The sequence below is a fragment of the Carcharhinus amblyrhynchos genome, chromosome 6, assembly GCF_965287045.1.
Source record: "Carcharhinus amblyrhynchos chromosome 6, sCarAmb.v2.hapA, whole genome shotgun sequence".
Taxonomy (NCBI): Eukaryota; Metazoa; Chordata; class Chondrichthyes; order Carcharhiniformes; family Carcharhinidae; genus Carcharhinus; species Carcharhinus amblyrhynchos.
The window spans coordinates 20,902,493-20,916,908 of record NC_137329.1 but is presented as its reverse complement, the minus strand read 5'-3'; the positions used below and the strand labels follow the sequence as shown (position 1 = coordinate 20,916,908).

Sequence of the window (14,416 nt, the reverse complement as noted above, 5' to 3'; positions counted from 1 at the left end):
CCCCTAAGGTACAAGCAATGTTAAATCTGGAAAAATTACAGAGGAGCAGAGTAAACAGTGAGAAAGATTTCTCAAAGCTTTCCTGCCACTACCTCACTTTAACTGCCTTGTTGAAATTAGTAAGCCAAATTGATCAGAATATTGCGACAATGTCATCAGCAAACTATTGCTTATACTCAGCAGAGTTTGTGAAGGAGAGACAGTGAAGTGCTGAGTTCACATTTTGAATATAACATTTTTTGCTTAAAAGGAAATGCATTTTGCACAAATATATTTCTGTTCACTTTTGCGATGGTTCACACAGTGTTCACATTTGGATTGCTGCATCATCTCTTGACATCTTGTTTGCGTCAGTGAGTGTTTCTGAACCTCTTCTATTATTCTTTGCCCTGTTTTGGGTGAAGTAAATTGGCCCATGTGGCTTTTTCTTCAAATCTGCCTGTGTATTTAGACAGTCTGCTGAATTTATTGCAGATTTTTCTTTCTCTGCAACATGTCACAAAAGCTTTAAAAATTACTTAACCTATTCCTTGTGTACTTTATCTCACCACTCTGATCTTTTTTCTATAATTCTGGTGACTGTAATATTCTGCATATAATTTTGTCTTAAAATCCAAATGAATTACATAATTAATGTGAGGTATTGGTACCTGTCCAGTTGGGAGTTTGTATATATTCTGTTAGTTTCTAGTCTGTTTGCCTGTGCCATTATCATATATTAAAGAAGCCTATTCAGAAATTAATTCATCATCCTGTTAGTGCCAAAGAAACTAGAAAATATAACAATAATGTTTGTACTAAATACCTTATGCCTAATAAGATGCAGACATGTATTTTCATAAAGTTAGAATAAAGATACAAGAGAAGTAATGATAGTGTCTGTGAAAACTACCAGTATACTCAAACAAATTGCAGCTACAATGCGATATTTTCAAAGCCGTCATTTGCATGGAATACTGTCAAAGAATGATCCGCATTATTTCTTGTTGTCATGCACCAGACATGCATAGAAAAGTTATTTTATCAACAATTAAATGCATCAAAATTATCCAGGCTATCCAATACTATAAATTGTCTTCCCAGTTTAAAAAATAACATGTTAACATAATTATTAGCCATGTCCAATGTGGCACATCGTAACTGCTCCTTTTTTCATGAAAAAATGTTTTCTTTCCAAATGAATAAATTACACTGTTAAAAAATATTTACTGTTGTCTTTTTTTTCTCAGTCTCCAGAACTGCCAGCCACACTTCTGGATGGAAACGAGCACGCTGCAGGAAAGCAGACAGTTAGCAAGAAAAGCACAGATGACTTATCCCTTTACCTGTTGTTTTTCCTCCAGTGATGTGGTGATCTCATACCCATCCTGTCCGGCACCATTCTTAAAAACCAGGATTCTGGCAGAGGCGTTTTCAGTCAGCTTCTTCAGACGCTTCGAGAGAATGGGCTTTGTCTTGCCACGTTTCTTGTCAATAGGCAGCACTACTCCTTTCATTGTCCAACTCACCCTCTTGGTCAATAACATGTGGTCTGTAAAGAAAAGCTAAAGTTAACATTTGGCTCCAACTAATCCAGTGCCCCCCTCCACCCCCCTTCCCCCTCCCGTCTGCCTTATCACTTTAACACATATTGGCCTTACTCCACTTTGTTGCACATACCTTTAAAATCTCTATCACTTCCCACTAAGCATGACATAAGCTGTAGCAAGCTGGCCATGCTGATAGTGGGCATAAATCATTGTTCCTGAAGGGAACAGATGTTCAGGGTATGGAAGAGTAATATCACAATTTAGTCATAATTAAAATTCACCTTAGCATGCCTCCCTGACTAATCAGTAGATCATTCCGTAATGGATCTACAATATTGCTTTTACTGCGCCGATATTTTGCCTGAAAACAGATATTTTGCCTCCATATATTAATTCAGCGTATAAAATCTCAATGATGCTCTCTAATCTCATTTGAAATCTCTAAACCTGTGTTCATTCATATAAGTTAAAATGAGCTCACTGCAAATAAAGATCACCTAATCCAGTAAAAGTAATCCGTCTCGACTGATGATCAAGCGGGCAGTATCATGTTTGTTGCCAGATATACATAGCGCTCAATATCACTTACATTTCGGTCAATTTTGTGCACTACACGGCATGAATTTCTCCCCCATGGTGTCAAAACCCATTCAACCGACTATCAACTCCTCGCTTACTAAGTCCGCAAAATGTGGAGAAGCATTATCCTGCAAAAAACAGCGGTGAAATTGTGCGACCAAAAGCAGATCCTAATTTGGGGTCTAATTCCTCAGCACAGATCAATGTAACGTAATTAAGCCCCAAGAGTTAATTTTGCGAAGCCTGATGCCTCACTGGACAGAAACCCAGATTGTAAACAGGTCACTTAACATTGTAATCCCTACCAGGACCAGAGTAGCACTGGATGGGAAAACAGGTCACAGACAGGGTCAAATAACAATATGCTCCCCATCAGGGGTAGAGCAACGCTGGACAACGGCACAGGGTGTAGATAGGTCATGTAACAATAACCTCCCCACTGGCAGAGGAACCTGGTTGGACAGACGCAAAGTTGTAGATAGATCACATAACATAAACTCCCCACTGAGGAGCCTCATTGGACATGGGCAAAGTTGTAGATAGGTCACATTAACACGATACTCCCCAGTGGGAGCGGGAGCAGCCGCACTGGACAACATTGTCAAATAAAATACACTCCTTACTGGGAGTAGAGCTATATAAAACTTGCCCAATACTCTTTACAAGTTAATAAAATTGATTTGCACTCATGTGCTGTAGTGCTGAGATTATATCACTGACTTGACATGAGGAGCGATTGGTATAATTATCTGCTGCTCCTCATGTCACTAAATATCATGGGACTAAAAGATGAGTCAAGGCTAAGATGTTAGTCTGGCAACTTTACCCAGTAAAAAGATTCATTGCATGTGTCAGGATAATAAATTGCAAAGTACAGTCAGAAAACCAAATTTATCTTTAAACCTCCAAACACTGCTGGTTTTTTAACCATTTAAAAGTCATCCTTTAATGCATCAACTCAATTAATGTTGAAGGTTTAAAGAATGAAGACAAACAATGCTTTTAATTGCACCATGTACAATCTCTATGATCTCCCAACCCCCCCACATATGCACTCCCCTGCAACCACCGCTACCTTCCAGAACCTGCTGGTTCTCTGGACCTCAGTTCTGCTTTGGGTTAACAAAGAGTTAAATCACACATGCTAAGGCTCCAGTTTGCTCCCTAGTGCCTCCTATTGGTTGTATGACTTTACGGTGAAGACAGCATAAACCTTGTTGATCACTGCTCAGGTGAAATAGCCTGCCCACATCAGAGAATCCCCACAATGCAGAAGGAGGCTACTCAGCCCATCGAAGCCATACCGACAACAATTCCACCCAGACTCCATCCCCACAATCCCAGGCATCCACCCTGCTAATCCCCCTACCCCACACATCTTGGAACTATGAGGCAATTTAGCATGGCCAATCAACCTAACCCACACATCTTTGGACTGTGGGAGGAAACCAGAGCACCTGGAAGAAACCCAAACAGGCACAGGGAGAATGTATAACCTCCATGCAGACAGTTACTCGAGGCTGGAATTAAACCCGGGTCCCTGGCGTTATGAGGCAGCAATACTAGCCACCGTGCCACTCCATGCAATAGTCATTATTCAGGCACACACCTTGAGGCATAGTAAGATGTGAAAGGCTCAGAGAAACAAATCTCAGCAAGGTTTAATATTCTCAGGGACAAGGAAAGGAAATAAAACTGGAAATGAGAAAGAGCAAACAAGGTATCGAATACAAATTGTATTTATCAGTACCAAGCACTACTGGCAAATTTAACACTGAGGACAGAACGGTCAGAGGTATTTGCTGAGTTTTCACCTTTCATGTTTCCTCTTTCAGTTTCCAAGATTATTGCAAATCCAGCACTATGATCAGCTAACTCATGAGCATCATGGACATGGTTGCTTTGCTTCTTCCTGCTTCTTTCAGCAATGTGACCAAGGCTGAATATTCTTTCCCAGGCAGGTAAGGCTGTGTGACAGGCAGGACTGGGATGATCTTGTGATCCTTGTCAGATAGTCAAACAAAGAGTCTGGCTACACCTAATCTGGTATTCTTTCATGTATTCCCATCTCTGCACATATTGTTGAACTGTGCAGGCACACAGACTTCAGAGTCTTGCTTACAGAACAAATTACAGGCATATTTGATCTGATCTTTTGTGGGCTTTGTTGTGCACAATGTTTCTCTGTGCCACAATGGTGACAAATCGAGTGGAGTGTCAATACCAATGGCCATTTTGTGCCATTGCCAAAGGCGAGTTTCACTCCTGTGTTGACACTGGTCAGAATTCTCTGGCTGTTCACACTGCTAGGATTCTCTAGTCCCGCTGGCAGCACACCCCTTCCCATGGGTTTTCGGAAAGTATGGGGTGACATCAATGGGAAATGCCATTGACAGCGGCGGGACCAGAAAAGCCCACCACCAGCAAACAACACACTGCCTCTCACAGCCAAGAAACATATGGCTGGGAAGCTGGAGAATCCCAACACAGTGTTTCCAATCTCATCATCAACATTTGATTGAGCCCTGTGCCTGTTGGGCAGTTAGGCTCTTGATACATTACTTCCATCTATACTTGTAGGGTAAAGCTTCTTACTGCTGTATAGATTAATACATGTCAAACTAAGTGAAGCTAGATGTTTTGTATGGGTTTAGCAGGTTCAAATTAAACCTGGGCATGGCACAGGATTTTGCCACACCCTAGACACTGAATAAAAATAAAGTTCAAATATGTAAGACATGAATATGAGATGGACACTTGTTGGTGTGAATCACAGCCTGAGTCATATCAAGCTAATAGGATATTGACACGAAGATCAGAAATGATCTGAATCATGGTTGCACAATAAAATTAAAAAATATCAGGCACTTAAAATTTCCAAAAAAACTATATTTTTCATTTGTACAGCAATTTATTACGCTTGTATTCTACACATTCAATCTTCAGATTCTGTGCAACATTCGCCTGAGTTAAATTACACATTCTAAAATGAGAGTGGCATTGTTTCATTATTTATTTATTTTTATTTATTAGGGTCACAAGTATGCTTACATTAACACTGCAATGAAGTTAAAATCCCCTAGTCGGCACACTCCGGAGCTTGTTAAGGTTGTGCCATTACTAAGTGGCAAGATGGTCCATGCTGTTCCTCCATCTCAGTTTGCCTTAACTGGCGTTAAGGTCAGGTCAAATGTCCCTTAGTCAAACGCCTTTCATAATTGCGGCAGGGATTCCAAACATCCTTTCACCCTAATACCATAAGGTCGGCAGGCACAATCTTCCAAGATTCTGCTACAGGCCCCACTAGGTACAAGCAGCTTTGCAATGTACCAAGCCCCTGGGTCTCTGCAATAGCACAGTAGGAAGTCTCACACACCAGGTTAAAGTCCAACAGGTTTATTCGGCGCTAGGTTTTGGAGTGTCCACTCATATTGTCTGTACCTTTAAAACTTGATTACCTGTAAAGACTTGCATTGCAACCATTATCTTGTAAATTGAATTTGTGTCTGTATATGCCCTGTGTGCGAACACAAGTCCTCGATCACCTGATGAAGGAGCCTGAGACTTCGAAAGCCAGTGTCAAATAAACCTGTTGGACTTTAATCTGGTGTTGTGAGACTTCTTACTGTGCTTACCCCAGTCCAACACCAGCATCTCCACATCATCTCTGCAATAATGCAGAGGTAGCTTTATATCCAACTGAACAAGCAATATGGCCCTAATTTAACCACTTTCTCCTTTCCTTCTTTTCTCAAAATTAAAACTTGTAACAATACATTCCATATTAGTTGAAATTTGATAATACATAAAGCACAATGCAAATCAGTTTCTTTCTGTGTACTAAGACAGGAGGGCCTTAGATGGTGGTCTTTGCTCTTTAAGTCTTTGCACAGCTGCCCCAAGCTGTCCTTGAGACAGCAGTTGATTTTTATCAAGGTGTGTGTTCCTGGGAACAGCCTGCAGAATACTGGGTCTTCTGTAACAGAACCACTAGGAATGAACCTTGACAAAAAAAAACTGCACCTCTTTCCAGATCTGTTCTGCAAAGTCACTACAGTTTTTCAGCTTATTTAATGACAATGCAGAGCTTCCCTAGTACGATACTGAATCGAGATTACATGCTCAAGTCTGTATTAGGGCTACCTCCTTCAATCTTAGAAATGAGACTGCAGCAGGTGGTCAGGAAGGCGAATGGGATGCTGGCCTTCATAGCGAGGGGGATTGAATATAAAAGTAGGGAGGTCTTGCTGCAGCTGTACAGGGCACTGGTGAGGCCGCAGCTGGAGTACTGTGTGCAGTTTTGGGCGCCGCACCTGCGCAAAGATATTTTGGCCTTGGAGGGAGTGCAGAGGAGGTTTACTAGGCTGATACCGGAGTTGAGGGGGTTGAGCTATGAGGAGAGGCTGAATAAACTAGGCTTGTACTCAGAGTTTAGAAGAATGAGGGGAGATCTCATTGAGACGTATAAGATGATGAATGGGATGGATAGGATAGAGGTGGAGAGACACTTCCCGCTCAGAAAGGACAGTAGGACTAGGGGGCACAGCCTCAGGATAAAGGGGGGGCGGTTTAGAACGGAGTTGAGGAGGAACTTCTTCACTCAAAGGGTGGTGAATCTCTGGAATTCTCTGCCCGTTGAAGTGGTGGAGGCTGCCTCGCTAAATATTTTTAAGACGCGGGTTGATGGGTTTTTGATAAGAGAGGGGATTAAGGGTTATGGGGAGAGGGCGGGAATGTGGAACTGAGCCACGACAGATCAGCCATGATCTTACTGAGTGGCGGGGCAGGCTCGAAGGGCTAGATGGCCTACTCCTGCTCCTATTTCTTATGCTCTTATGTTCTTATGACCTGCTGAGTCAAACTGACACTTTTGAGGTAACTTTAACCCCCAGGAAGGGATTTGTTTGGGTCAAATGAGAAGTTCAAGTTTAAAAAAGTTTCAAACTTTAACCCAACCTGCCTCAAACATGCCTGAGATAGGGCTGGGCAACCAACTGACTCTTAAAAGACAAATCCCTTACCTAAATATTTAATAAGACTGCATGTCTCTTTTCTAGTTTATTGCTGGTGAGCTGGATTTTCCCAAGGTCAGAAAACCCAGAGGGTGAAGGAAGTTGAAAATTGCTTGACAGAACTCCTTTCCAGCACTGCTTGTGGACCAGGAAATAAATAGGTGTGCTTCACTTCACTCCTGCACCGCACCCCCCTCCATTTCAACAAGTTGCCTTGTTCATCTGCCCAGCAATCAGAGATCCTTTCTGCAATCCAACGTCCTTCTGATGTCCTTCACTGCCTATAATATCCTCCCTCAGACTGCAATCGCTTGAAACCAGCCCCCTCCCTCCACAATTTCTTTCATGGGCCCTCTGCAATCTTCTCACACACCCCCCACCCTAGACACTCAATCTCTCCCATCGATATCCCTATTAATTGTATAGCAATTGTGTTTAATTGTATACAGCTGGTGGGCATTAATTTACCTGAGCGCATATAAAGAGAGACATCGCCAGTATACTGAAGGCCCTCCATGCCCAGTGGGTACTGTGGGGGCTGGGGTATATCATCACCCCGGGGAATGACATTTTGATTTAGTTAGTTCAGTTTTAGTTACATTACCCCACCAGTGGTTATCACCGCTGTCATTTTTTAAAAAGTTTTTGATTGTTTTGTGATAAAGAGTGTAAAGAAAGGTGTCATCAATGTGCTGCAGGCCTTTGCAAGCTTCGGGCGCCGCAGGGGCTGGGATGCATCATTGTCACTGGGAATGATATTTTAGTTTGACTGGTTAACTTTTCTTTGACAGTTCGATTTTTGTTAGTGTTCCACCAGGGGTTGTCACCCTGTAGCATTTGTGTTTAATTGATTGATTCTTAGTTCTATTCAGAAGAGCACAAAGAGAGATGTACTGAAACCATGGTATTGTGAGTTGAGGTATCTGGTTGTAATGTTTCCATATGTGAATAAATGCAAGACTACATGAAGATTGGCTCCAGTATCATGCCTCACCAACTGACCTCTGGAAAAGAACCCCCCCCTCCCTTTCTCCAGATCCTGGAAATAATGAATCCCACCCGAGCCTGAATCTCAACCTCCCTCCCATAAGTACCCCCCCGGTTCAGCTGACAAATGCATTCCAAAAATGGCAATTCAGTAGAACATGTGGAATACCCATTCTTCTGGCTTTCCTGCCCACTGAACTGCTGCCTCTGCCACCACATTAACTTTATATTAATGTGGAGTGAAAGTTTATTTATTATTACTGTCACAAATAGGCTTACATTAACACTGCAATGAAGTTACTGTGAAATCCCCTAGTTGCCACGCTCCGGCATCTGTTCAGGCACATGGAGAATTTAGCATGGTCAATGCACCTAACCAGCATATCCTTCAGACTGTGGGAGGAAGCCGGAGCACCAAAGGAAAGCCACACAGACATGGGGAAAACATGCAAACTCCACACAGACAGTGACCCAAGTAGGGAATGGAACCCAGGTCCCTGTCACTGTGAGGCAACAGTGCTAACCACTGTGCCACTGTGCAGCCCTTAATATTGGGGCCTTATCCAACATCTGGACATGTAAAATACAATAAATACTAAGCTAGCTATTAAGTTAGTACCACAGTTTCAAAATATACATAGACCCGATGCACATCTTAGAGGGACCTCATATTTGCAATGACTATTGCCCACACTTGTCCTTAAAGTCAGTCACAACATGATCATTGCATACAAGTTCAAATTGACCCAATTTTGTTTCTGCCCAGCCTAACCCGTTACGCTGAGCAGAATTTCACTGTAAAGTTAAATCTCCTGTTTTGGCAGTCATGCTGTATGGAAATTAGCAAACATTCTGGAGAACATTTGTGATATTACTGAGAAGTTCAGGTTCATTAAACTGATGGATTTCTGCACGTTCTGAAATACTGAAATTGACAGGACATACAGGTTCCTGGATGCCTAAAGGTAGATGTGTTAACTTGTTACCTGAAATCGTATCTGGTGTCTACTATTACCAAATTAGACAGCAATTAAGCTGATTTGAATCCATCATCTCTCTGACACATACACCTACAGCAATCACGCATTCTATTATACACAACTAACACATTTTCTGTCAATCAGAACATGTCACGTCAGATCATCCCAGCATGAATTGAATGTTTGAGAAGTTCATTCTCACTAGTGCGAATATATCCCTTAAACATCTTCCATCTTAAAGGATATTACAAATGACAAGGCATTGCAGCGTTAATGGCAGTTGCAGAGGACAAAGTACAGATGAAATGTATTTATAATTAATAAACAATATGTAATCTGAATTCATTTTCTCCTCAGCAGCTGCACTCCCTCATCATTTAAAATCTGTGATCTGAACATACTTGCAGAGGTGTATATACAAAAAAAACCTCCCTGAATGAATATTTGAATTAGAAATTCAACTGGGACACTAAATCATTTTTCAGACAAATATCAAATCCTATGATGAGCAGAAAATCAATCAGCTTGATGGCCTGCATGTGACATTTTCAACAAACTGATAAAGCGAACATCAGTGTGGTTTGAGAGAACCATCACTTTTGGAGGTATGAAGTGCTTGAGCAGAAAGATTAGCTGAGCAGTTGTTACTGGGGATATTAGCAAACACGGTGGCACAGTGGTTAGCACTGCTGCTTCACAGCAGTGAGATTCCCAGCTTGGGTCCCTGTCTGTGCGGAGTCTATGGCCGGAATTTTACCATCTTGCCTGTCCTGATTTGGAAGAGGGGGCGGGGGGGCAAAGCTCAAGAACAAAATTCTCAGTTGGCCTTGGGCAAGATTTTATGAGCCCGAACGAGGTTGTGAAATCCTGCCTGTACGTTCATGTCGTGTCTGTATACGGATTTACTCCGGGTTCTCCAGTTTCCTCCCACATTCCAAAAGACGTGCTGATTAGGTATATTGGCCATTGCTAAATTCCCCCTTAGTGCACCTGAACAGGCACTGGTGTGTGGCATTTTCACAATAACTTCATTGCACTGTTAATGTAAGCCTACTTGTGACACTAATGAAGAAACTAAAAAATAAAATGGTGAAATTGCTCTGTTCGCTAATTTAGCACATACTCCAATACATTTAAATGAAAGGTTAACATTTCAGTTTAAATAAGCAAAGGAAGTATGTTATGTGTTTTAACCTTAAATGTTAGCCCTTTAGCATCAACAACACTACTGGAGTATTGCAATTCCATACCAAGAAAAGAACATTAGACACGGCCATAGTGAAATGAATAAATTCTTATACAATTTGCTGAAATGAAAAGCTCCATGTATAAAATTAAGATACCTAAATATATTTAGAATGCATGAAAGTGAATAAAAATATTTTCAGCTATGGATTGAGTTATAAGGAGAGGCTGGATAGATTGGAACTTTTTTCTCTGGAGCGTAGGAGGCTGAGGGGTGATCTTATAGAGGTCTACAAAACAATGAGGGGCACAGATCAGCTAGATAGTCAATATCTTTTCCCAAAGGTAGGGGGGTCTAAAACTTGAGGACATAGGTTTAAGGTGAGAGGAGAGAGATACACAAGTGTCCAGAGGGGTAATTCTTTCACACAGAGGGTGGTGAGTGCCTGGAACAAGCTGCCAGAGATAGTAGTAGAGGCGGAAACAATTTTGTCTTTTAAAAAGCATTTAGATTGTCACATAGGTACGATAGGTATAGAGGGATATGGGCAAATGCAGGCAACTGGGATTAGCTTAGGGGTTTTAAAAAAAAGGGCGGCATGGACAAGTTGGGCCAATGGGGCTGTTTCCATGCTGTAAACCTCTATGACTCTATGACTCTAATTAAGTCACTGGAATGAAGCAGAGTAGATTAATCCTTCTGACTACTGGACACCTTTTGCAACTTTCATGTTTGATAACTGCCAAAAATGATTTTTTAAATTATTCATTTGTGGGACATGGGCATTGCTGGCTGGCCAACATTTATTGCTCTTGCTCAGAGGGTAATTGGCAGTCAAACTGTGGCTCTGGAGTCAGATATAGTCTGGGCCAGGTAAGGACAGCAGACTTCCCTCCCTAAAAAGACATTAATGAATGAGATGTTTTTTCCAATAACTAACAATGGTTTCATGACATCAGTAAATTCTTAATTCCAGATATCTTTTACTGAATTCAAATTCCACCATCTGCCCATGTGGGATTCAAACCCAAGTCATCAAAACATTAGCTGAGTCTCTGGAATAATAGTCTAACAGTAATACCACTAGGCCATCGCCTCCCCTGTATGATACTTTTTACAATGATGCTGTTAAGCAAGTAAGCAGCTCGCTCACATATAAAAAAAACAAACTTGCGCTTATATAGCACCTTTCAGGATGTCACAGCTAATTAACTTTATTTTGTTGTGCAGTCATGTTTGTTTTGTGGGCAACCAATTTATGCCCAGCAAAGGAGCATCACATTCTCTACAGAATTCAAGATAATTGACCGTCTTTTGCTCTGATGCTTTTGAAGGAGTAATATTGATCACTGCAACAGGAGAGATCTTCAAAAAAATGGTGCGGGGCCCTTGAACACTCAGGCGGGAGCTTTGATTTGCATTTCACCCAATCAACGATGTAACATTCCCAAATGTTGCACTGACACACCAGCCTCGATGATATGCTCGATTCTCTGGAGGGCCAGAGGATGAAGTGTTTGAACTCAGAATATTCGGATTCAAACATAAGAGTGCTATGAACTCAAGCAACTTAACATCTTATTCTCAAGTGGGTGATTTGGATGAGCTGAGAAATCCTTCCTGTTTTTTGATCAGTAAAATTTGTCCAGAGTGATCGCAATTAAAACCTCCTTCAAGATGGCACATACAGCTTGAAGTTTGTACCAACCGGTTTGTCAAGTTGCCTGTTGGATAAGTCTCTATTTCATGTAACCTTTAGCTGTACCTTCTGAGTGCAAGAGAAACATTTCCAGCTATTCATTTCCTTGCACAATGCATTTCTTTTGAAATTGTCGGGTAACCAGTTATTAAGTCGTACATGTCACACATTCCAGCAGGTAACCAACATATCCCATTCTGTCTGAACTCCAGTTGCACTTGAGTTAGTGATCTTTGTAAACAAGTAACCATCCTTAAAACAGTCAAGTCTCTTTGTTGCAAATTCATGAGCAACAAAATTTTCATAAGGCATGCATCTTGGTGGTGACATGGTGACACAGTGGTTAGCACTGCTGCCTCACAGTGCCAGGGACCCTGGTTTAATTCCCGGCCTTGGGTCGCTATCTGTGTGGAGTTTGCACATTTTCCCTGTGTCTGCGTGGGTTTTCTCCGGGTATTCCAGTTTCCTCCCACAGTCCAAAGATGTGCTGGTTAGGTGAACTGGCCATGCTAAATTTCCCCTTAGTGTTAGGGGGACTAGCTAGAGTAAATGAATGGGGTCATGAGGATAGGGCCTGGGTGGGATTGTGGTTGGTGCAGACTCGATAGGCCGAATGGCCTCCTTCTGCACTGTAGGATTCTAGGACCTTATCCAGGTTTTGACTGTCCTGAATTATGATAACAGGGGCTATGACTGCTTGATCACGAATGGTACTGGATAAAAACTGTACATCCTTCCTTTTCCAAGACATTCTCCCCTTGATGCTTCTCTCCATTGTGAGTGGCAGAATAATGTTTAAAGTTTGTTTATTAGTGTCACAAGTAGGCTTACATTAACACTGCAATGAAGTTACTGTGAAAATCCCCTAGTCGCTGTCTCCAGTGTCTGGTTGCCTACACTGGGGGAGAATTTAGTATGGCCAACTAACATAGAACACTACAGCACAAACAGGCCCTTCGGCCCACAAGTTGTGCCGATCATATTCCAACCTACCAGGCCTACCTATAACCCTCAATCCCATTAGATCCCATATACTCATCCAGAAGTCTCTTAAAAGACCCCAGCGAGTTCACCTCCACCACCACCAACGACAGCCGATTCCACTCACTCACCACTCTCTGAGCGAAAAACTTACCCCTAACATGTCTTTCCAGCTGTGTGGGAGGAAAACAGAGAACCTGGAGAATACCCACGTAGACATGGGGAGAATGTGCTGACCCCACACTGACAGTGACCCAAGTCTGGAATTGAACCCGGGTCCCTGACACCATGAGGCAGCAGTGCTAACCACTGTGCCACCATAGAATCAACCATTCTAGAAAGAGAGTTTGTAACAATTGGGCAAATGATCAATTTTTTCCTTTCAAAGCAGACCCAATTGTGCCCAACCAAAAAATCTCTATGCACTGATAAATTTGGATATTGTGTGATTCTTCGTCATTATGTCGCAAAGTCACAAGGTGAATAAATGAAGAAGCTTATTCAGCCCATCTTAGTTTATCTACTCAGAATAAAGAAAATCTTCTCTTCTCCCTTACCCCTAATCACATCATCAGTCTGTGAAAAATTCCAATGTTTTTTACTTTGGCTCAACTTGGAAGGTCATCCAAATGTTGATCACTTTTTGCATGAAGAAACACTTTCTGGTAACTGTCCAAAATTTCCTTTTCACCAGTTCTCAAACTACAACGAACCTATGAATGGGAGTCTTTTTTTCCTTTTTGTCCCAAACTGTTCCAAATATACACCACTTCATGGTCAAAAGACTGACCTGGAGTTCTGCCAATATGGCTCCAAGATGAACCACGAGGAGGTGTGCATGAGCAACATGGGTAAATTCTTTCCATTCCTCATTCCTCTCTGGTTAAACCAGAATTTCTTTTAAAAATCAGGTGTCCTGAGAATGGCTATCTTTTACCCAATCCAAACTGGAAACCAGCTGGGACATGGTTGAAACAGAGGGCAGTTTAACTTATTTAATTTTTTTTTAAAGTTTATTTATTAGTCATAAATAGACTTACACAAACACAGCAATGAAGTTACTGTGAAAATCCCCTAGTCACCACATTCCAGCATCTGTTTAGGTACACTAAGGAAAAATTTAGCATGGCCAATGCACGTAACCAGCACATCCTGGACTGTGGGAGGAAACCACAGAACCCAAAGGAAACCCAAACAGACAATAACCCAAGCTGGGAATTGAAGCTAGGTCCCTAGTGCTGTGAGGCAGCAGTGCTAACCACTGTGCCACCGTGCCAACCCATTAGCAGCTCACATGTTATTGTTTACATCTTGTGAACCTAATTATGCTGATATACGGACCTTTGAAAATCTCCTTGTTTGTTTCACAGTGAATAAAACACACTGCGCACATTACAGAGACAGTGACCATCACTCCAGGCCACTTCAGTTTGGCTGGATAATGACCTAAACTGTGATTAGCT

General features: G+C 41.8%; 1 protein-coding gene across 3 annotated transcripts in view; it reads right to left on the bottom strand.

Moving 5' to 3' along the window:
- The window catches only part of LOC145343740 (doublecortin domain-containing protein 1-like), a 469,487-nt gene that overhangs the window by 385,602 nt on the left and 69,469 nt on the right, over positions 1-14,416 (bottom strand). For all 3 annotated transcript variants that reach the window (XM_080190005.1, XM_080190008.1, XM_080190007.1), the window contains exon 6: positions 1,326-1,531. In XM_080190005.1, the coding sequence (XP_080046131.1) occupies positions 1,326-1,531 (206 nt within the window). The remainder of the gene's footprint in view (positions 1-1,325; positions 1,532-14,416) is intronic.